At 46.7% G+C, this 24,394-nt stretch overlaps 1 protein-coding gene across 2 annotated transcripts in view; it reads left to right on the forward strand.

Moving 5' to 3' along the window:
- The first annotated feature begins 2,021 nt into the window (after positions 1-2,021).
- The window catches only part of ARHGAP20 (Rho GTPase activating protein 20), a 62,882-nt gene continuing 40,509 nt past the window's right edge, over positions 2,022-24,394 (forward strand). Inside the window, exons 1-2 of one of the 2 annotated variants that reach the window (XM_040544079.1) lie at positions 2,022-2,177; positions 12,017-12,102. In XM_040544079.1, coding sequence (XP_040400013.1) covers positions 2,079-2,177; positions 12,017-12,102 — 185 coding nt within the window. In that variant the 5' untranslated portion in view covers positions 2,022-2,078. Of the gene's footprint in view, positions 2,178-12,016; positions 12,103-14,055; positions 14,146-24,394 lie in introns of those variants that run through there. The other variant, XM_040544080.1, reaches the window with a different exon arrangement.

A 24,394-nucleotide genomic window follows, 5' to 3' on the forward strand; every position in this document is an offset into this window, starting at 1 on the left:
CCTCAGCCCTCTCGCAGCCACGCCGGGACCTGCCCCGGCATCGGATGTGTCAGGCTGGGTGCCGCCAAGGTTTTGTCACGTCGGATGAAAGAGCATACAAATTCAACGAGCGGGAAATGGCTCAACTACATACATGGTGCACACACACCTCTGCCCTAGCTGTCTACTTCTCCTCCATGAGGACATTCGGGGCAGCCCAGGGGGGTTTCTGAGCCCCGACACACCACCATGGTGTCACCCAAGAGCTATCACCGAGCAGTCAAGTGCTTATAAACATCTATGGCTCTTTTTTTTTTTTTAAAAAAAGGGTGGTGAGGAACAGCAAAGAGCTGGATGTGGGAAAGCCCAGTGCTTCTGCAGAGGAGGCAGCAGCACTCAGGCTGCATCCCAGGCGTTAATATTTCATCTTCCCTTCGCTTTCCATTACACGATTCCCCTGACTTGCAGAGAGCAGGGTGCAAGCAGAGGGCAGGTGTCCACATCGATCTCAGTGATGGGAGCACTGAAGCGCTGTCCCGTGGAGCTGCTGGGCCTACACAACCCACCAAGGTGGCCACGCGAGGTGACACCAAACATCGCCATTCCCCACTGCTTCAGGCGTACATGGCAAGAGTGGCCGCTGCCATGAGCATTTGTGCATCCAGGAGAACCTGGCGGGAGCTGATCCAGAGGAGAAGTGACCTTACAGAGCCGGACCAAGTCCCGGTACAGAAGGAAGGTGGGAGATGGGAACAGCTGCACGTGAGATGGCAGGGCGTCTCTTTTTCTGCCTTTTTTTGGTGTTCAGCACAGGTGGAAATGCTCGCAGAGCCTGTACCCACCGCAAAGGCAGGAGATAAAATTCCACCTCCCAACGTGGAGAAAGGCAGGATGCGAAAGAGCTCCTCCACGGCCTCACCGCCCCTACCACCAGCATGCCTCCTCCCAGTTTCCAGACGGGATTTACTCAGAGCCTATTCCCACATGGTTGCCCTTGGGCCAGTGCCATCCACTTGCTTCCAACAGGTTGCTGGTGGCCTTCTGGAGCATGACAGCACCTCTCAGCAACCCCCAGGATCACCTCAGCACCCCCTAGCACCCCTCAGCACTACCTAGGCATCCCCTCAGCACCCCCTAGCACCTCTCAGTACCCCCTCAACACCCACCCAGCACCCCTCAGCACCTCCTAGCACCCTTCAGTACCCCTAGCACCCCCTCAATACCCCCTAGCACCCCTTAGCATCCCCTCAGCACCCCCTAGCACCCCTCAGTACCCCCTCAACACCCACCCAGCACCCCCTCAGCCCCTCTTAGCACCCCTCAGCACTACCTAGGCATCCCCTCAGCACCTCTTAGCACCCCTCAGTACCCCTTAGCACTTCCTCAACACCCTCTAGCACCCCTCAGCAGTCCCCAGGACCCCTCAGCACCCCTTAGCAGCCCCCAGCACCCTCTAAGCACCCCCTCGAACCCCTCAGCACCCACCCAGCACCCCTCAGCACCTCCTAGGCATCCCCTCAGCACCCCCTAGCATCTCCTCAACACCCCCTAGCACCCCTCAGGACACCTCAGCACCCCCTAGCACCCCTCAGCACCCCCTAAATACCCCCAGCACCCCTCAGCACCCCCCAGGACACCTCAGCACCCCCCAGTACCCCCTCAGCACCCCTCAGCCCCCCAGGGCAGTACCCCAGCCCCCCCCCGCCTCCTGCCCCTCCAGCGGGGACACCCCCACGCCATGTCTCTGGAGGGTCCCTGCCTTGTGCAGGGCGCTTGGAGCCGGGAGGGGTTGATCCGGGGTCCCCACAGCCCCCCCCCCCCAAATCCCCCCTCCCCAATTCCCCTCAGCCCCACACCGCGCACGCGCACGACGAGTACACTCCCCCCCTCCCCTTCCCCACTTCCCAGCGGGGCGCATGCGCCTCAAACCCCCCCTCAGTGGGGGGGGGGGGGGGGGGAGCGACGGGGGGCGTGGCTTTGTGTGGGCGTGGTCAGAGGGGGCGTGGCCTGCCGGGGGGGCGCGTCCCGTGGTGGCGCGCCCTGTCCATGGTGCGGGCGGCGGCGGCGGCGGCGGGGCGGGGGCGGCGGCGGGGGGCCGCATGGCCGCGATGTCCCCCCAGCAGGAGCACCTCGGGCCGGCCCGCTCGGCCTCGGTGAGCGGCGAGGGCAGGGGCTTCGCCGCCGCCGACAGCAAGAAGGTGAGGCCGGTGGTGGTGCCTGCCTCGCCCCCGCGGTGCCGGTGCCCCACCGGGGACCCTCGGCGGGCAGTTGGGGGGGGGGGGGGCGTCGGGGGAGGTGGGGATGGGGATGGGGATGGGGATGGGGTGTGCCCAGGAGAGCTCGCTGCAGGAGGATCCCGGCGGTGCTGGGAGCTAGTGGGGAGCTGGGGGGCTCCTCCGGGTGGGCAGCCCCAGGGGGGTTGGGGGGGCTGGGGAAGGGGTTGTGGGGTGACCGGGGTGCAGCCCGAGGCGAGCCGGGGGGCTTTTGGTGCAGGGCTGGGCTGGGGAAGGGGGTCTGCGGGATGCAGGTGTTGCGGTGGGGATGCGTGGCAGGGATGGGGTTTGCGGGGTGGTCTTCCAGGGGAGCCCCTGGGGGTGATGATGGAATGTCCCGGGGGGCTGGGGAAGGGTTTGGCTGGAGCTTGGGGGGTGCTGGGTGCTCCCACACGTGCTTTTGGGGAGAGAAACGGACGAGCGGCTTCCCTGAGAAGCGCCCGATCGAAAACGAGCTTCGTCCCAAATCCGAAGCTGGTTGTAAAATCTGCGTGATGGGTGGCGTGGCGGCATCCGACACGGCCAAGTGCAGAACGCTCGCTCCTGCACGCAGCCGGGTGCTTGCTTGTGCCGCGCACGCTGCGGGAAGGAGCGAGCTGTAACAAGCACATTCTTCCCACTGTGTCGAACAGGAACTCTTTTTTCCCCTTGGTTTATAGCGAGTGCTGTAGTGTTTTTCTACCCGAGGTGGAGCCGGGTGCCTTCCCGCACCAATTGTGCCGTTTAATTCCAGGCACTGTCTGTCTTTAGGGGAGTACGGTGCCGCTGGCTGCCGAATATGCTGGCAGGATTAGAACGAGTGGCCAGGTGACAGTGTCCTTTCTTAAATCCCTCCACCTGATGGCATGAAGTTAGGATGTGTGGCAGCAGAGGCTGAGCTTGTGTCCAGCCCTGCTGCCGAGCGGTGCCCGGGGCTTGGCTGGCTGGGGCGCTGCGGTGCCCGGAGGGGTCCCGGTCCCTCTCCTCCTCCTCCAGAGCATCAATTTGGGCTGGGAGGCGACGCAGTGAATTTCCTTGGGATGTGTCCATGCGTGCCGTGTCCCACCAAGGCACGCGGCGTCCAACCTGCCCAGGGCAGAGATTGCTGTGAAATGTTTTCCTGGACAGCCAAGGCTCGTGCCACGCGGTGCCGCGGTTCGTACCCGATAGGTTTCTGAAGAGGGAGCGCAGTGCACCTGCACAAAGTGGTGGAGTGTCTTCTGCTGCCTGGCTGGATGAAATGATGGAGAGGATGCTCACCCTCTCTGATCCTGCAGTCTAATTTGAGACAGCTACACGCGTGGCTTTGATTTTCCTTCTTCCACTTCTTTGATTTTTGCTGAAGACTGAGTGCTGTGTACCTTGCTGCCCCGATGCCAGACACCACCTGGAACGAGAACGGATGCTCGAGTGCTGTGAAGAAGAAATTGCTTTCCTACGAGGTCTGCTTTGGGATCCGGCGCTGAGGACAAGTACTGATGGCAGCACTCGAGCTTCCTGTTCCTGCTCCTGCCGAAGGAACGCAGACCTTGTTTTCGCCAGCGCTGACAGGGGAGCGGGGATGTTACTTTTTACGGATCTTGGCAGCCCTCTTGGAATTCCTCGGCGTGCAGGCAGAGGCGGCGGGGGGACGTTTGGAAACCTTCCTGCCCAGCAGCGTGCAGGCAGCCCAGCCCAGCGCCCCGATGCTCCCCCACGGTCATGGTGCTCCCGTGAGCATCCCAGCAAACCACCTTTCTGTGCCTCACTGGGGTGGAAGCTTCCTGCCTTTTTGCTTGTTCAACGTTGGGCTTGAAGCTGGATCTCAATGGCAGTTTGAGTATTTTTTTCTTTACTGAGGCCCCCAAGTCTCTCTGAATACCTCTGTTTTGACTCCCGCACGGTGCCAAGGCACCACACTTTTTGACAATCCTGCAAGTCTTTGTTATGGCAGGAGAGATTGCACTGCTGGTGTGGGTCCGTGCAGTTGTACAGAGGAACGTGTTGGCAAGAGATCAGCTTTGATCCTGGTGACACAGCATGGCAAGCTGAAAGATACTGTTGAAAATATGTTTAACTCTGTTTTGCGTTCTGACACAAATGCCCCCAAATACAGCACAGTGAGCGACCACCAAACCTTTCTCCCTTTTTATTATTGCGGCTATACCTTTGCCAAATTAAATTTCTTTCGCTGAGGTTTGCTGCGTTGTTCTGTGGTCGTCTGAATTCCTATTTTATCTTCCACTTGGCTGTCAAAACAAAGCTGAAGGATCACATGCTTGATCACATCATAAGACCAAGAGATAGGAATTGTCTAGGACTCACTTCATGTATTTTGTGTGCCTGCTTAGACTATTTTTTGGGGGAACACTTCCTCTCCTTTCTGTGCAGAGCAGTCTGCACTGCTAGCATGCCTCACGCACGCTGGGAGGTTCTCCCTATTAAACGCTTGTAAGGCATTCGAGACACCCTGCTGAAACGTGACATTGAAGTCCAATGTCTTAGTGAATGCTTTTGGAAAATTCTCAGCCAGATTCCCCCCTTTACTGGACTTACTGGGGTTGCTGGACAATGCTCGGTTGGCCCACAGAGAAGTTTTGTACTGGCTGTTTGGTTTAGTAACCAGTACCAGTAAATTGATGCAACTCTGAAGTGGGCTGAAGTAACGTGAGTAAGAGTGATTTTACTGATAGAGCTTATTTCTACAGATTTATCAAAACAAACTATTCAGCATGTCTTTTATGCCAGTATATCTGTGTCAGCAGTAACAGCTGCGGTCATTTAACTGTATTTATAAGTTTCTGGTGTTTCACTTCTCCCTTCGCAGAGGGGTTAGATTCCATCCAATGCCGCATATTTTACACAAGACAATATTTGTTAACATAAGCAATCGCTCTTAGGATTTTTTGCTGCCTCCTTGAAAATTTCAAGTGACTACTTATAATTTTTGTGAGGCTCGGCAGTTCTTTGTATTTACTCATACAATGTGTACAAAAAGTTAACCATTTTGTTGCAACAGTATTTGTTGTTTGAGACTTAAAATGTGGTTCTATTACCATGAAAGTATTTTTCTTTGTGATCCTGGTCACACATAAGGCAGCAGTTTGCTGTCAGGAAAAGGAAACTTGTTTTCCTGATGGTGTACTAAATGGATAAAATTCAAGCAAATTGAATTGGAAGAGAAAAGGCAATCATACATAATCTTCATCCTCTTCTTTGTCTTAGCCTGCGAAGATGAATCAAGTATGTATTTGCCATTATGCTTGATGACACCTGGCTGTCATGCCCTTATATATATGTTTTTGATGTAAAGCTCCTTAAGGCTGAGATTGCTCCTTCCTGTGAGCATCTGTCCTCTCTGCTCTGCTCCTGGCCGAGGATTTGGGGGGCTGTTGTCAAAATCACACCATGCAGTGCCAGAATTCTCAGCTCTCCAGGATCACTTCTGTGATGTGTTGGACATTGGATGATTCCTGTCATCCTGCGGACATACCTTGTAGCATCTCTGATGAGGACAGAAAACCCCCCTGTTTTAATGAATTCATCCTTGTAAGGTCCTTAGGATGGAATGACCTCGGCAGGCTGTGCTGTCTTGTGATAGCTTTCTGTGATGTGCCTGGTGCTGCTGCTTGAGTTTTCAGTTCAGAACTTGAAATAGCCATCCCTCCTCTGTCTGTCCACGAGAGAAATTGAAGGTAATGCACAAAACAATGTGTTCTAGCTTTTATGTTTTTTGGTCTTGGTTTTCTGTTTTTTGTTTTAGTCCCACATGATGGCAGTAGGAAGGAGAGGGACTCAGCATGCCTTGTAGAAGCCAGCACCCAAGAACTGCCTGTAGCACATTGTTGTCTCTTTACTTCTTTACTTAACGCTGCTTGAAGTATCTATGTGTAGTGGGGGGAATCTGCTCCCTCTGTCACCTGTCGCTGCTCCAAAGAAAGCCTTGCTGCACAGAAACCGGGGCCGAATCGTGTCTCTGTGTTAACGCTCCTGCTTTGTGGGGCTCGGAAGGAAAACCTGGGCTCCATCACAGCCACCACAGGCAAAGTCTCAGGTCTGAGCAGCAGGCGCAGTGCAGCTGCCAGCAGGACCCCCAGGCTAAATGCTCAGCACTGCCTTCATCCACGTTCGTAGTTATCTTCCACATCTCCAGCCCTTAATGTAAATGGCTGAGATCCTTCCAACACATCTACGTCCAGGCTTCCAAGGTTTAGCATCCTTTGTGAGATGTTTTTTTTCTTTTACTCGCAGGTTCTTTCATCAGGTTTTTCTTTCCACCTTTGGTCTCCATCTGCCCCATGCTCTCCAGCAGCTGCTGGTCCGTGATCAGCGGCGTTTTCTTCCCCTCTCTTGGTAGCTCTTTCCTCCCTGCCATCATTTTCTCCATCCAGAATGACTTTCTTTTTAGGAAACTCCTTGTAAGTAGAAGTATCCTGCCAGCATAAACACAAGCACATAGTTTTGTCACCTGCTCTGTGGTGATGGTAAATGGGCTCCCCGCGGGACCTGGCCGTCTCTCGGGCACACAGGCACACGTTCGGCCGCCCGAGCCAGCGGTGCACACGCAGCCATCTTCTCACCCTGTTTATAAGGGCTCAGGAATGTTACAGGTCACTGTAGGGCCATTTCTTGCTCTGCCCAAGAATAAGAGATTCTTGTTATTTCTGGTATTTTTAGGCAGCCGTACACCATGAGTCTAACAACCACTGGATTATGGCGTGGAGGAAGAAGGGATTTATTGCCTCTTGTAAGAAGCCCAGCGATACAGGGGAGAGAGTGATGCCCACTTGTCTTGGAAAATTACCTCCCGGCTGATGAGGATTGTGTTGATTTTTTCAATGTTTGTCAAGCAGTGAGCTGAACTTTGTTGTGCGGGTTTCTGTAAAGGTTTGTGTTCTGCGCTTTGGTTCCTGTCTAGCTGAACCAGAAATGTGTCTCACGGATATGTTTTGTTGCTCAGACAACAAGAACAGAGTTTGCATGGGTGAAATCCCTCATGGTTATTAACTTAGATAGTTTTATAGAGCAGGCTTTGTTAAAATCGGACTTCTTTTTATTAGAAAAATAAAGCAGCGGGAGGGAGAGCTTAGCCACTTGAGCGCAATCCTGAGTACATCTGGGTGCTGTCCCTGTCACCCAGTGAAATGACCCAGGCACATGGCCCAGCCTTGACCCACTTCTGGAGCAAGCGTGTAAATCAGGAGCCTGAAATCCTTTCATCTCTGGGGAGGCTTTTAGCAAGGGTGTCTGCAAACTGCTGAGGAGGCATTTCTGCTGCGTCCACCTGTCAGTTAGGAGACGAATGCCTTCTTCAACTATTTCATGTATGAATCTCTTACATATCATACAGGTAAAACCATTTCTTCATCCTTAACTCAAGCCCTTCACTAAGAGGACAATTGTTCTGTATGGTGTTAAGCTCACAAATTCTTCTGCTCCCTGTCCTTTACTCAGATAGCAAAGAGAGGATTGAGCTGATTAATTCAGCCCCGTTGGTCGCCTTAGTTTTCTTTTGCAGTGGGTGGAGGAAATCGGCACTTCTAGGTCAAGACTCGTTTCATCTTAACAAACAAAGCAGGACAGGTGAACTGCACGCTGAATGTGTCCTTTTCTCTCTGGGGACAAGAAAAGGAGCACGGAGCAGGTGGCTCAGGTGTGCAAGGCTGAAGCTGGGTGGGGGGAATCCTCCTGCGTGTTGGCCATGTGCAGCAACCCGGCAGGATGGGTGCTGTGCTGCTGGGGAAGCCCAGCACAGCACAGCACAGCACAGCAGCACCGTGTTCTCCTGCTCATGCCTACCTCCTACCTCCTACACCTCTGCAGTAGGTGCAGCAGGGTGGCTGCACAGAGTTTTGCTGCTCTGGATACTTGCAAAATGTTATAAACGCTCCGTATCTGGTTCCTAAGTTGTTTTTCACCACAAAAGAAATAGTAAGTGCCACGCAGTTTTTTCATGCGTTCTTTATTTTATTTATGTTCTGCCATTCTCTTTCTAAGCTTAACGTGGTTAAGTGATGTACACAAATCACAAGAGAGTGCTTTATCTTCAGTTTGATGCTTTTTTAAAGGCAGCACGCAGATGCTGCTGCTTCCTTTTTTTGTGGAGTGGGGATTAATATCCCACCTCAGATATATTCATTTACATAAATTCCATACAATATCAGTATCCACTTCAGCTGCTAGCCAAATTAGCTGGATATAGGCAGTCAGAAGTAGATTATTCCTGCAGCCACCGACTTGTGAGATACTTGTGGAAGTTCTGCTTTAACCCTGCTCCCCAGAAGGGCTCTGATTCATGAGCAGAGACAGCATGGTTTCCAGTCATGGTTTGCGAGGTTACTGTCCTCAGCACGGTGGGCTGATCTGCTCATAAACCACCTACCACCAGAGTTTACAAAATAGTGGTTCAGAGCATAGGTCTGATCGTTATCTGGTGTAAGCTCATTCTTTTGAAATCTATAGCCTTACATCTGTTTACACCAAACGAGAAACTAGCCAAACGCTGAAGCGTACCCCCGGTCCTACAACCACAAAAGCAAACCCTTTTGTTTCAGTTAAAAAAGGAATCGAGGCAACCACCAGCAGAAATGCAGAAAGTATGAAGTTAAACCTGAACTCAAGGGGAGGGGGGAGAGAACTGAAGCTTTTGAAAGTGAGGAAGGCAAAGATAACTCTGGTTTGTCCCGGCTGATACAAGATTATCATCTTTGCATCTGGCACACTGTAAACATTCATTATGGATCCTGATTTTATGATACATTTCACATGGCTGTGACTCAACCAGCAAGTATGAGGATTTCTCCCCGTGTTGGCCTTTCTAATATTTACATGAAAAAATGGGAGGTTATGATGTGGGACACGTTGTGAAATGCTTCTCCATGTCCCATGCTTCGATACTTGGTCATTGCATCTCCTTTTGCTCCCAAACATCTGCTCTCACTGCAGCTGTCCAGGATGTGTCTGCTCCTCTCCACATTGCCAGGGGGACATCCTTGCACATGTAGCAGCGGGGAAACGAAGGGGAGCAGACATGTGGGTCCAACCTAGCCAAAAATGAATTTGTCCTATTCCTTCTCAAAATAAAATCAAGTCAAGTCATCAAGACGGACTCTTATTTTCACCCCGCAGACTCTGTACATGGCAAAATAAGAACAAAACAACCCCTAATTAAAGAGGTTATAAACAATCTCTGTAGTTAATGTCTCTGGGTAACGTTTTTATTTGCATACAGCTGACCTGACTCACTTCATTTTTGCTGTGAAAATTTTCCTTTTCCAAATCTCATCAGTGATCTTTTTCATGTTTTCAGGCTCTTTTTTTTTTTTTTTTTTTTTTTTTTTTTTTAAGTTTTGCTTAACAGCTTCGGTCTGTACTAAGAGGCTGCCCAGAAAAGCTGTGGAATCTCCTTCTTGGAGGTAACACAGACCTTGCTGGACCACAGACCTCTTGGGATCCCCTCCTGCCTTGGGTCTGTCTGTGGCTGTGCCGGTCATATCAGCTGTTGTCAAACTTGTGGTAGTCCTAAGCTTTACCTTAGTCCTCAGATATTTAAGTCAAGGCTGGAATTTCACAGGTGCTATGCGGCACTGCTAGCCCAGCCATGAAAAAGATTGCCATAATTGAGAGAGATTTATGAAACGTCCCAGGGATGTGAGGATACGGCCTCAAGTTGTGTTAGGGGAGGTTTAGAATTGATATCAGGAAAGATTTCTTCATGGAAAGAGTGTTTAGGAGCTGGAATGGTCTGCCCAGGGAAATGGTGGAGTCGCCATCCCTGGAGGTATTTAGGAGATGTGTGGATGAGGCGCTTAGGGACAGGGTTTAAGTGGTGGACTTGGTGTTAGCTGATGGTTGGACTTGATGATCTGAAGGAACTTTTCCAGCCTAAGTGATTCTATGATTTCAAAATGCTGCATTTTTTTTGAGTGGCTTTCTTTTCAGACCTGAGCAGTCAAAGTAGGTAAGATCTCTGGAAATAATCGCCAAGCCCCACTGTGTTTACAGGAGCTGAGATGCTCCAGTTTGAACCACCCCCTGAAAGCCACCTGCCCGAAAATGAGACTTGCAGTGAATTTCTGATTGGGAGTTGATGCTTTGTATGAACTCCTACAAAAACTGATGGTTAGGTGAAATCTTTCATTTGGATGGAAGACATCTAAAAGGTCCCAGACCAGACCTAATTTATCGGTCTTGAGAAGGTTATTTCTTGATGACAGAAATGGGTAGGAGGGGATCATTTTTAAGGGTGAACTAAAATTACAGTTGAGTTTATGCAACTGAATATCTAAAAAAATAAACAAGTGTGCTCTACATAAATAAAGGGGAACAAAAAAACCCAAACAACACTAACAAATGCATTACAATGAGTAAAAGAAATACACTTGTCCAAAGCAAAACACGAATTGCTGTAGAATTTCTTTCCTCAGAGTGAAGCTTACTGTGCACCTGCCCAAATAAAATGCGTGCCACGTCCAGAGCATAAATGGGCAGAAATCAGTTGTTCCCTATTGTATTGCATTGGGCATCTTGGCATTCAGTGGTTAAATTTACTGTAAAGGGAGAAAATCTTGCTTTGCGATTAGCCGCGAGCAGTGAGTTCGTGACTGTCAGAGGCGTGTTTGTTTGTGTGCTCCCGGCGGTGCCCAGCCTGGTGCGGAGGACAGCACAGGACACCGGTCTGTCTGGGTCTCGGGAGGTGCTCAGCCTCATTCCTCTTGTTCACCGGTTTACTATGAAAAATATTTGAGCTAAATAAGGTAACAACCATCCTCCTGGTGGAGAGGCTGTGAGGGAAGAGGTCACGCACCTCAGCAGCAGGAGGCTGCACCACCGCTTCCTAGAGCAGCTCCAGGGTTTGGGCCAGGACTCCTCGGTCCTATTTCTGGCTGCAGAAGGGGAAAAAATACGGTGGTGAATACATTTGTGCTCAGGGCAATGTGTGTTTCTGTCTTCAGCACATGCTTTTGAAAATTTCTGCCTCTGGGGAAAACAGCATTGTTTATTTGCTTGGTATTTTTATTGCGGTATTCAACTTCACTCAATGGGAATCCGTACTCCCTTGATAGCTACTGATATGTTCATCTCTTACCTGTGCTTTGTTTTTTTTTATTTTTTTTTTATTTTTTCCTGCTGCATTCCGTCTTTGAGTGCTTCCTTTTGCCTATTCCCTCCTATTTTTCTGTGCCTTCTGAGAACTGCCCAGCCTCTCACTTCCCTATTTTGTCCCATACGTGATCAGGAATGAAAAAAATGTCATTAATGACTACCGAGAGACGAGAGGTAGTGCTCCAGTTAGATTAATAGGGAATAAAACTGTTCATACCTCTTTAGAGTCCTAAAGATTTGGAAAAAACTTTTAGCCCTGTGTAGCAGGTAGTCTTAGGGGGGTAGAATTCAGACCTTAATTTACGGTATATGTCAGACCAGGCACAGAAATGTATCAAGCATTTGAAATGTGAATCACCATCTGGATTCCTGATACACTTGAAGTACAATAGATTCTTAAGGGTCAAACAGTGTTTTAGGAAATGCTCTAGATGTTTATTTCATGCATGCAATACCTCAAGCATCTCTGTATGGACACTAATGATCAACTCTTCTGTATCATGGGCTTCCTGGCCATGCTCCTATTTTTCTCAATACGTGATATTTTGCAAGCATTTTCCTCTCCCAAATTTTCTGATGGCAGTAACTTATCGTTTTTTCCCATGGCCTGAAATTGAAGTCTGTTTGCGACAAGTCCATATGCATGCACTAATGGTTCCCAATCTCACTTATGATTTCATTTTGTCTCTCTTTCCAAACAGAAAATGAAGAGCTTGGCCCAAAGACGCCAGTCTGCACCATCTTTGATCTTTGTCAAAGCTCTTAACAGATCTAGATCCGTCTCAAGGTGAGTCAGTGAGTTTTGCTGGCTGTACATGCAGTACTAGGCATATCTCAGGCATGGTTATTGTGGGATCGTACCATTTAATTGGAGCTTAGTTCCTGCCATGGATCTGCTGCATGATACAGTCTCTCCAGAGCTCTGGAAGCCCAGGCTGGTTTAGGACAATGCTGTGGGCCAGGGTCTGGTGGTCACCACCTACTCCCATCCTCACCACCTACTCCCATCCTCCCATAGGAGCTTCTAGGACTGAGTATGTGGGTGTGTGCAAGTGTGAAGCATTCAGCACATCATGTCTTCTGCCAGGATCAGCCATTTCTTCTCCCTTCCTATCCCAATGTAAAGCTACCACAGAAATGGGAGCTTCTGTGGAGCTCTTCCACTGTCCGCCTGTGGCCCCTGACCTGCCATTTGGACCACTCTGCATACATAATTTTATCTTCCTGCACCTACAGTTCATTAGACTTTAAACTCACAAAACATAAGTGTTTATCGAGAAGTGAACCATCTGGTAGGCTGTTAATGCTTCCAGCTGTGTAGAGCTCTTTACTAAGAAACATTATTGAGGGAAATTAAAGTATGGCTTTGTAAGGAATATTTTTTCCTACACTGTGGTGTGTTAAGTAATCAGTATGTGAGCTTTGGAAAGTTTTCTGTGTTTGATCTAACTAATACCTGGTTTCATATTTGTCATCACACAGAATTCCACAGTATTTCAGAAACCTGTGAAAGTATTCTGTGAAAACATCAGAGTTGCAAAATAGGGAAGGAAAATGAGTTGAAACTACTTGCAGGTCTTTTTACTGGCTATGACATGAAAGAGAAAACTTAGAAATGAATTCCTAAAGGCGTTTGCACCTTTTTGTGTAGTCTAGTGGCCTGAGCATAGGACCGAGAGCCAGCAACGTGTGTTCTGGTTCTGGCTGTAAAATTTCTTCTGTGGCCTCTCTCCGACTTTGTTTCCAAGTCTTTAAAATAAGTTGAATAGGTATTTTGTAACCCCTTCATGGGAATATTGAAATGTTTTGTTTGTCTGTACTACCATACTTATTTTCCATTTACTACAATTTCTTCACTGTATTTGTAATGTGCATAGTTCTGATACCACCTTTTGGGCATAGATCACACATTCATAACTGAGGTTCTGAAATTAGAGATGGACTCTTACTGTAGGGAGCAGCAATACCTGAAGGGTACAGAGGACAAGAGATTGGATCCCTCAGCCCTTGGACTTCAGGGTTTCCTGCCATTTATACGCCTGCGTCTGCACAGAGAGTCACAGAATCACAGAATGGTTTGGGGTGGAAGGGACGTTAAAGACCGCCTCGTTCCAACCCCCTGCCATGGGCAGGGACACCTCCCAACAGATCACATTGCTCAAAGCCCCATCCAGCCTGGCCTTGAACACTTCCAGGGATGGGGCAAATGTCTTCCCTTCAGGCTGTTAATACATTCTTGAAGGGAGGACATTCCCTTCAAGACAGTCGCCAATACTAAAAAAAAAAATTAACTATATTCAGAATTCATATTTCAGAACTTCGTCATTTGCCTGCTGGGGTTCAGACATAAACATTTCTCTTCAGTTTTGCTTTTTTTGTCATTGTTTTATTGCTTGGTCCACAAGTATCAGAAATTGGCCATAGCTGGAGAGCCTCTAAGTGAGATAATACTCTGCATGTAAATTTGCACCTAAGAATTTTACACTGTTTCTTAAGTGTAAGTATGTCTTGCTTATATAGTCCAGGTCAAAATTCTTTCCAGATCTGGTGTGCAGAAGGATTTTTTTTTCTTTTTTATGTAAGACCAGTTGGCAGAAACTTTGTGGTGTAGAGGATTGGAGAATGGGAAATGTTGCCTTGTTCTGCAGGAAGGGCAATGCTTTGCCTGACAGACCCTGCCACTTCCAGAGCTGTTGGATTCTGCCTCAGCCCTGCCTGTCCTCTGCCTGTGGCGTGCCACAGTTTGGCTGCTCCTGTTGTTTTGAACTGAAGTCTGTGACCTTAGTGAGAGGTGTCTGGTGAAGTCTGAGGACCCTGGAGGCCAGAGCAGGTGATTTTGTGGCTTTGAAGTCTATCAGTGAGAGACTAGCATGTTGGATGATGTAGTGTTTATTATTGTTCGCAGGAGCAATAATTCTCACCTATGCCTGACTTCCTTGTTTGGCTGTGCAAAACACATTCCTCTTCATCACTAAACTGATGGATGAGCTTGAACTTTCTCCTCAGTTTGTTGTGTAAATGCTTAACTCCTGTGAAGTGCTTTCTCTTAAGGCAAGCTAGAGAGCAACAAAATGACTTCCCGTGTTTTCTAATCTCCTCCAAATGTTTTATCTCAGAACTGTCTCAGCTCATAGTTCCCTTTCTTGTAGACACAGCCAGCCTGCAAAATCCATTATTCTCCTCTGGCAATGAACCTTAATAGCGGGACTCCATAACACTTACTTGTTAATGGTTGATTAATGACTTGTAGATAATAAAGCTCCTATCTGAAGTTAGCAAACATCTTTGAGGGATTTATATGAATCCTCTCACCTCAGCAGCTGGCTCACCTCAACATTTGTTGAAATTAATGAACAAGTGCAAAGTTTAAAAGGGCAGGAAATACTTAGAAGCACAAGTCAGCTTGTATTTTTATGCCATTTTATATGTCAGGTGCCCTTGGATTATATACAGGGCATTTTCATAAAACGTGGTGGCAGCCATTTGACACCTACCTTTGGGCAGTTTAAAGTTTATTAATGGTGTTTGTTCAAAGAAACCATTGTGACATCTGGAGATGGCTATTTCAGCATTCGGAGGACTGAGGTTTTTTAATGGTAGTATTGCTGTAGCTGTGACAGCAGGAGGATGCAGGTGAGACAAGATCTAGCTGGAAAAAGCAGACACTGTTTTGTTCCGCTGCGCTCTTCAGTCCTGAAAGAGAAGCTAATTGGAAAGTCTTGTGTGCTTAAAAGCTTGTCTTCTTTTTCCCCTGCTATACCATTTGGTTTAATGAAAGTTAGACCTTCTTTACAGATCTTGCCTTGCCACATCAGCCATATAGAAGGAGCTACACGATAACTTGGCCTGTGGAGGAATTCTGAGATGACTTTGAATGTTATGGTCTTGTACAGATGTGCAACCATGCAATCCCCATATCACTCGATTGTAACTGTAGGCAGCAGGGGAACATAGTAAATAGTATAGATATTATACTGGAATTCAGGCCCTTACTACCAACAGATGAAAATATGCAGACTATTCATTGCCTCCTGGTTTTGCTCCTTTTTTTTTGTACAGTTTATCTTTCCTCGCAAAGTAGTGATGAATAGGCATGCAAAGACTGTTTCACATCATCCCATGTCTTCTTTGGAAGCACTTTGAACAAAGTTATTCTAGAAATATACCAAAAAAGTAAGCTTTTGATATTTTTCTGGGCTGATACTCAGATGCAGAAAAAAAGTCTGATTTTTAACGCCATTAACATGTATGAAATCAGTAAAGGATTTGGGTTAGTTATATTTGGCCCTAGACCTGTTGCACAGTTGTAATTTTCCTCTTAATTTTCCTTTTTTCTTGGTGTTCTTTAATGAAAACTGCACAACTTAATGATATACTTCAGTGCAACACAAATTATGGGTTTGAAACAGAAATGTCTGAGGCCTTGATTTTTAAGCGTTAGGTCTTGTCTTCTCAAAATAATTGACATTAATAATAAAGACTTATTTCAAACCAAATTTTCAGCCTTTATTCTGCTGTCCCTCAAAACAATTTTCACGTGTGACAGCCCAAGCTACTAAGTTTCTGTTCTGTGTTGGCGGACCTCTGTTCATGTGGAGGATACTTGACAGGGACAGCCAAATTCTGTGTTGCTGTTGCTAGCAGCTTCCTTTTTGCTAATGCATGCCTCACAAGATCTTCCAAAGTGATATTTTTACGTGCTTAATAATATAATTATTTATATGCCTTAGTAATGTAATTTTACATATCTGAGTCTTCATAACCATTTATAGATATGTTCCTCTGCATGCTAAAGACATTAAAAAATCATTAATGAAACTACTCTTTATTACAGAGTTAAGCATCTTTATGATATTATTTTGGTGTAAGCTGGAAGCAAGACTGGTTTTAAAATAAAATTAGGTATCATTTTTAAAAGGTTTTATGAACAAACCTTTGCAGAACCTGAAAAGGAAATACCTAAAAAGCCAGCGCTCCCCAATTTTATTATTCGTGTTTTACAGTCAAAGAAGTTAAAGGTATAGAATGGGGATTTCAGAAATCTCTGAGGTGTTTTTTTCTGTTTTATAGGTAGAAGCAGGGTCGTGCTGCTCATGGAGAGGCTACTCTTTCTTCTCCCAGTGCACAGTAGATGACTCTGGCGTGTTATCTTCCAGGGGCCAGTGCCAAATGCTAAATATCCCAGATAACGAAGATCATATGTGTAATCTAGTAATGCGTTCCACTTGGCTCTAGTCAAATACAAAGTGTTCCCGAAGTCTTGGACATTGTGTTTTCAGGGTTTTAGTCAGAAGATATGTGGATGATCCAAGCTATGTGACTAGATGAAGACAAAAATAGAGACTTCTAATAAATATAAATTGCCAGAAGGCCTTAACTGTCTCTTTTTCACAGGAAAGATGAGTATTCGGTGTTTCAGACAAATCTGATTTTGGAGAGGAATGGAATAAAAGTTCAGTGTGAATAACTAACTTGTTAAATAGGTATTCCAGTTGTAATCATTTTGCTCATTCTTCACTCGTTTCCATGGTAGCAATTAATTTTGCCTCTGCAACATAATCTTTGCAAGACACCATGGGTTGGTGAGGCTAAGCACCTCCCCGCTTCATTCGCGGGCTGTCACAAGAAAAGACTGCAAGCAGACGCCATGCCTTTGGCCATCGTGGCTGTCACTCCCATGTCACCCCCAGCCACCATGACAGCGCTGTGGGTGAGGAGTGGGGACAATATGGCACCCGCTGGGCTGAGTGCTGCCCTGCTGCAGGGTACAGCCCAGCAGTGGCATGAGACAAATGGTGCCTGGTGGCTATACCTGAGAGGCTTTGCAGAACAAAGGCTGCCATATTGTGTGTGTGCCTGCTTCTGTGTGTGCCTGTGAGTGTTACACCTGTAATCAGTGTGGGTTTTTACCACTGAACCCGTTATACAGCACTAGTAGTGGTGTGGGGAGAGGGGCTCAAAACCAGGACAGGAGGAATAATATACTGTCAGATACTGTCCCAGCCTTTTCCCATTTTAAATGAAGGCATTGCATTTGGGGCATGTCTTTGAAGGCTGCAAAATGGCGGTGAGGGGAGAGGATGGCAGGGTGACAAATCACTTCAAACCCAGCACTTTGAGAGGTGGTGGAAGATTTATGGCTGCTCAGGCAGCAGTAGCTGTAGGGTGAGTCAAGGCCATGGTTTGTAACTTGGGTAATGCGGGGTCCGGGGATGGCGGTGGGTTGAAATCAGACATCACTGAAGCAGCTGGTGTGGTAAAGCACTGGGCGTACAAGATCTGTACTGGCTCAAATAAGAGATCAAATATGTGGCAGTGCTCTTGTCCATGGGGGATTGCTTCACCTCGCTGCCCAGGACCACTGCTGCTGCTGCAGGCTGTTGTTGGGTTAATGAGCAGTAGGCATGCACACAAACAACTGAAATAAAACCTCTCCTGTGCCCTTGGACACCCAAATGGCCTGGTCATAAGTGACAAGGGCTCTTCAATGCCTCAGTTCACCCACAGGAAGATGCGTGCTGTGGAGGAGAGCCCTTGCAGGCCCTCTCTGAAACCTCAGGGCTTGTTTTTGTTTTTTTGTTTTTTTGTTTTTTTTTTGTGAGAAGCTGCCATTATGGCAAAAGTTTCATTAGAAATTAAGTTTCTAGTCATCCAGATGGAGCAAAAATCCTGTTCCTAAAGATGCAGCCAAGAATGCAAATGAAGGGTCCTTCACTTCTGGATTTAATTTGTAGATTTAATTCGACCTTGACATTTCGGACCAGGATTTTTTCAGAGATTTTCTGTTTCGTGAAGAGTTTTGATGCTTTAACATTTTATCCTTAACCTGAATGGGCATAAATCTCTGAAAGAGAATTTCCCCAGAGTTCTCCCCTCAGTATATCATGTTTCTATAAGCAAGGCGAGGAAACATGAATTTGTATAAAAATAGTGAAAAGTTTAAGAAAGACAAATCTATTTTGCATCAAATTGTTCTTCCTTTTTAAATGAATTGCACATAATTAAAATAACATGATGATATTGTTCTAGTTGTCATTTTTATAGAGTTTCTAATTCGCTCTTGATTTAAGCTAATTATGACACTGGAGTATTGTTTCCTTACACCATGTGCTTGAATGCAAAAGTTATTTTTATGTAGTAATAGCTGGGGATAAAATTTTATTAACTGTTAACAAGGAACAAAGTGAACTTTCTGAGGCCTCAAATGGCCTTTTAACTGCAAGACTGGCATTCCTGTCCCCCTGCTGGTTTCTTTCTGTTTTGTTTTGTGTGTGAGCATGTGTGTATATGTGTGCATATGTTTGTTTTTGATAAAACACATCGGTTCTTCATTTATTATATACAAAGTGGTTTATAGCAATGTTTGTACATCTGGAGATTGAAATGAGCTGAGGCTCTCAGAGATATGCTGCCCTTTTATTAAAAGAAAAGAACCAAAGGTAAAAAGAACGCGGGCTTGGAAGCAGGGTTTTGGAGGGATTGGAGTTTAAATGAGGGATTAATTTTACAATAAATGACTAATAGTTTAACACTAGTGCTTTAAGCCAATTCCCCTTTGGATAAGAGTTGTGACAGTTGGAAGCAAAGGCCGTAAGGGGCACTACTCATCAGGAGGAGTGCCGGGTTCAGCTCATCCAGATGTCTCGCTGCCCACATGTGCTTTTGGATTCAGCCATTTGGGGTATTTTTGGATTAAGCCTTGAGTCCTGGCAAAATACAGCCCTTGTCCAGCCATTGTGTATCCCTGGTTTTAGACAATAAAATCTCTGCCAAATGACAGTCTGGCCAAGCAGTTTGGGCAGCAGCATACCTGAGGAAATCATAGGACTGACTTGCTCAGACTTCTTTGTGGTCATTTATCTTGTGTAAACAAGCAGAAAGCCTCTAATGATGTGCAGGCTGATGTGCAGCTTCTGCTGCTCCCACCTCCGACAAGGGCCAGCATTAAGTACACATTGAGCTCTCCCGGCTGATACAGCATCACTTCTCCTCTTCCAGTTGCTTTCTCATGGTCTACAAAACTGCTGGTGGGAAGTTTGTAATCACACTACGGAAATAACAGTCTGCCTTTGGATTTCTTCTGTGGCCTTCACAGAAGCAGCTGCAAACATTGCTGTCTTTTAAACCTCTGGCTGAGTCCACTTTTCCTGGAGCACTGTTTTTTTCAGTGATTGTTTAGGGCAGCAGTCTGAACATGCAGTATCAGGGCTGAGGTGTGAAGGAGTCTGGCTCATCAGGTATTTTGGTGGGCGGAGACCACAGTCAGCGTTGCAGCAAGGGTTTGTGCCATCTAGCAAGCTTGGTGTAAGCTATGCTAGGCATCTCTAGCTTGTTCCCCAGGCAGGTCCCCACAGACCAGCATTGTTTTTGGTGAAGCTGCTGGCCACAATGGTGTTCTTTCAGTGGAAATGAGTCACCCAGGTTCAGTTCTCTACATCCTCAAGTGACTTATCTTCCACTTCCAAAAGACTGATGCAACTACTATGTCTGTTCCCAGCATATTTTTTTTTTGCATGTTACCCACTGACACATCCAGGTTCAACCTTTCACATCCCATAGCTCCAAGTGGTTGTAAGCACTACAGTGAGCACTATACTTTCTGGCTCAGAAAATGTAGAAACGTCTTTTTCTATCCCTCATGGTAAAGATCCTCACCTGAAGGAATAAACAGAGCTGAGGTGTTTTCATCCACCTTCCTTCCCTCTCTTCCCTCTGCAAGTTGTTCTGGTAGTAAACCTGTCTCCCAGACTGCTCAGACCATCTCATTTCTTAGAGCTCATCTTGGAGACATGGTTGGTTGCCAAACCCCTCAACTATGAGCAACCTCACGCTCAGTGTGGCTGTCCAGGAGTGGGACAGGTTTGCTGATTTACATTGCATTTTTACTACTAGGTTACTCATCAGACACAAGCAAGCTCCTCTGGTAAACCAAAGGCTCAAAGAAATGTGGGGGAAAACGTCATCATGTAAAAGGCTCTTGTGTTTCCCCCTGCTCTGTGCTGCTGCTGTTTGCCACTAGCTTGCCTGTGCCCGCTTCTCACTTGTATAATTACCAGTTACCATCAGGTGCAGGGATGTGGGGAACCCTCTAACAGCTTTTTTTTCCCCCAGCTCAGGCCACTGCTGGAGTAAAAGCCTCTGACTAACCTGCCTGAGTCACTCTGAAAAACTCCTCGAATGTGTAGGCATTAGTTATAAGGGAGTAAACAGGTGCCTGTAGCTGCCACTAATTTGTCTGCTGGCTGTTCATAAGGAATCTGGGTCATTACACATGTGAGAGCTGGCAGCGGCAGGCATATCAAGTAATCTCTTCAGTGTAATAGGATAATTCCCGCGCTGTAGTACGAGTATCAAAATATGGTTTAAAGCCCTTGAAGCAAACCAAAGCCAGATTTGTTCCTGTTACAGCGGGGACAGGTGCAGTGAAGTGACAATCCCGCTTGACACAGGCACCCGTATTGGTTGTCCCTCTTAGGGAATTGGTCCCAAAAAGCTTGTGCCAAGACAGGGGCTGGGCAGATCCTCGCTTCAGGTCTTTGCTGGAGCCCTGTGGAGCTCACCCCATGGCTGTGGGGACAGAGGCAAGGCGGGGTGCAGCGGCTCCAAAGAGTGCTGCAGCTTGCGGGAGGATAAAGCGTGGTGCCGGGGCTTATCTTTTAAAGGCAGCACTTGCAGCTATTTATAGGTTGCTTTGGATGTGATTACTTTGTTTAGAATCAGCAGGTTTTCCCCTGAAAAAGGGCAGCCGGGGAACAGCCGCTGGCGGATTCTACCTTTGCTTTACCTGGCCGCATTTTTTGAAGTCTTGTAATGTTTTGAACGCATTTGCTTTTCCTCAAACTCGTTGCCGCCCAACTGCAGATTCTACCCATGTGGCAGAAGCCGAGGAGAAGAGCCTAGGTGAACCAATTCTTGAAGAATGGGAAAATCAGAGACTAAAGGGGAATGAGCACTGAGCCCCGGGACTTTGAAAAACCCCGAGCAGATGCCCTGGTATTACCTGGTAATTGCATGAGGTGACTGGCAGGCAATAAACCTTTGAGCAGTCACCTAGAAACTGCTGTGCTTCCCTGTTAAAAGGACACAGTCCCACAAGTGCCTTATTCTGGCTCATTTACAGCCTGTGTACCAGGTAGCTGCTGACAGTGGGGTGTGCAGATGCTTACAGGCTCACTGACAGCCATAAATGATGGGCCAGAAGGGATTCCTAAAGATGCTCACACCAGGCTTTTCACACGTGCACCTCAGCTTGACAAGACCTGTTTCTGCTGAGCTCTGCAGCATGCCCTGGCTATTCCTGGTAGCCCAGAGTGCCTGGCTATTGCATGACCTGCACTGAACTCTTGTGATATGTTTTGCAAGAAGACACTTGAAACTCCCACTTGGAGGAGGGGTTAATTTCATCCCTGAGGTAACTCACAAACAGCTGAGTTGAGCTACGCCTTCAAATGTCCCTGTTGTGATTAAGTGGGATTTAAATGTCCCAATTATGATTGCCGCTTCACAAAAAAATGTTAAGGTAGGACAGAAACCATATCCCTTCAGGCTACTAAAATAATACTGGACCCTTCTAGGGGGACACAGATGAAGCTGGCATCCCAGAGCACTCCCCTGTATCCCACCTTGGAAGGGGTAGGATGGAGCCAGGCTGGAAGAGGCAAAGGCGGCCTGTGCTTCCTGGCCTCTTGTAGGCCACGAGAAGCTCCAAATTAAATGGGAACTGCACTGAGGAACAGAGGATGGATTCTTGCCAAGGGCAAAACAGGTTTTATTGACTTCTGCAGGGGAATATATCCTCCCCTCAACTTCTCTCCCTGCCAGGGGGAGTCAGACCAAAATCCCTTGGACTTGGTGGTCACCAGTTGAGCTGTATGGCAGGACTGGAGGACTCCCACACCATAAGAGCTTTTCAATAGGGCTTAAATAACTTGCACTAAATTCTTTTCTGGTGGAAACAGGCAAAATATGACCGAAACGTGCGGTGCTAATTTATACCTTTAGAGAATTTTGCCCTTATACTAAATTTTCAGTGTAAACACCTTGCAGCTGTTTGTTAAAATAAAATATATATATAAAAAAAAGCTTGGAAGTAAACCAAACCACAAGCATGTTTCCTGTCTCCAGCCACCACGCTGTAGTACATATTTGCTCTGCAGAAAATATTGTCCTTTTGGCTATGTAAAAATTACTTAAGTGCAGTTTGTTTGCTGTTAAGCTGCCAAGCTTCCATTCTGAAATATGTGAGGATTTTTCTTAAAGATACTTTTTACCCTAAAGCTATATGTTGTTTTACTGCAGTCTTAATCATTTTTAATCATTTACTCATTTGTGGAAGACTGCAGAAAAAAATACACACTTTGGCACCTTGAACATATAGTGTAAACCATGTTCATTCACTGTAATCATTTTTTTTTTCATTTTTAACAAGATTTTGACATCATGCGAGTATGATTTCAAATGCAAAACAACTTTCATAATTCTAAAATAATATAATTTGGAATAATTTCTCAATGTGTTTTGAATTAAAATGTATACGCAGAGTTTTAGAAGCAGTACCTGATGACCTAAATGGAAGTGGTAGCCTTGATTTCAGCCCTAAAACGTAAAATTATCTATTTATCTGGGCAAAACTTGCTCCCAAGCTCTATTAATATTAATCTTTCATTAGGTTCTTGCCCTGCCTGTGCTGGAGGTGGGGTTGAAGGCTCTGTGATCCCGCTGGGGCTCCCTGCTTTATCTGGGGTGCAGCATTTGCTGCTGCAGCTGGCTTGGGGCCCGGGCTGGGATAGGTAGAGTGAGGACAGGCCTGTGCCAGGGGCTGCCAACTGGGGCCCATCTTTCGGTGAGATTCACAGACATAGCCCCTAAAGGAGAACACGGCAGTGCGAGGAGTGCCTCTGGTTTGTTCAAATTTGATATTTGTAAAAAAAAAGAAAGACATTGCAGCCACTAAGGCACCCTTACTCAACTAAGAGTGTATATTTTAGTACTTAGAAAATAAATAATGCTCTTTAAAAAACTGAGCAGATCTCATGTGTTTCGTTTCACAAAAGCTACTGTACATGATAGTGATGGCCTAGGAGACTTGAACAGAGTGCTGCAGAAAATAGACTTGCTATTTCTGGAATGCTGTGCTGTTTTCACAGAGTGCTGCTTTAACTGTGTAAGATTTACCATAGATAACAAAAAGCAAACGTGCCCAGCATCCTCAGAAAGAAGCTCCCTTAGCAGAACAGGAATCAAGTTGACAGCAGATTTTCAGAAATAGGTTGGTAGTCCATGTGATTAAGAGTTTTATGCTTGTCTATCCAAGTCCCTTCTACAAATAGTCAGTTTGAGATTACAACAGCATACCAACTTTCTGTCAGCTCATACCTTACCTACCACCTTCCTGGAAAGTACTCCTACCCTCCAGGCTGATCCTTTTTGTGCTTACTTTCACCCTCCAGGTATAATTATTATTTATTATAATAAAGTGCTGCATAAGCTTAGATGAAATGCATATTCCAAATCATGAGAAGCTGAAGTGGGAGGACACATGAAAGATCCTGAGCACGTGGGTGGCTCCCCAGTGCATCGGTCGTGGCTGCAAGGCAGTGGCAGTAGCGAGTGGTTAGCACCTTTGCAAATGCAAAGGATTATTATTAATTTTATTTATTTACTTATTTTAAATCTGCCTGTCTAAATAGGTCTCTGAACCTGCAGATCGCTCTGTGTGGGTGAGCCGTGTCTGCGTGGAGCCTCTTTCATGGCAAGAGGAGCTGCGAGTTGCTCAGCCCTGAAGCCAGCAGGTCTTGGCATGGCTGTGCCAAAGAGCTGGTGGGGACAAGGCAGGCAGGCAGAGCTGTGGGCATCCTCATCATCAACACCTTACTCCATCCATAAAATGGTTTGTGAGTTTGTGCCAAGCCAGAAGCTGTGTCGCAAGGACATCTCCAGCTAGCTAGTGTTAACACACAGTCATTTGCCAGTTTCTGACTTTTTCCATCTATAGCTGGATTTGAGCATATGAAAAAAAAAAAAAAAAACCTACGTAGGATTTTGATTGTCCCACAACTGTTCTTCAAAGACAAAGTCCC

This window comes from Cygnus olor, chromosome 1, assembly GCF_009769625.2.
Source record: "Cygnus olor isolate bCygOlo1 chromosome 1, bCygOlo1.pri.v2, whole genome shotgun sequence".
Lineage (NCBI taxonomy): Eukaryota > Metazoa > Chordata > Aves > Anseriformes > Anatidae > Cygnus > Cygnus olor.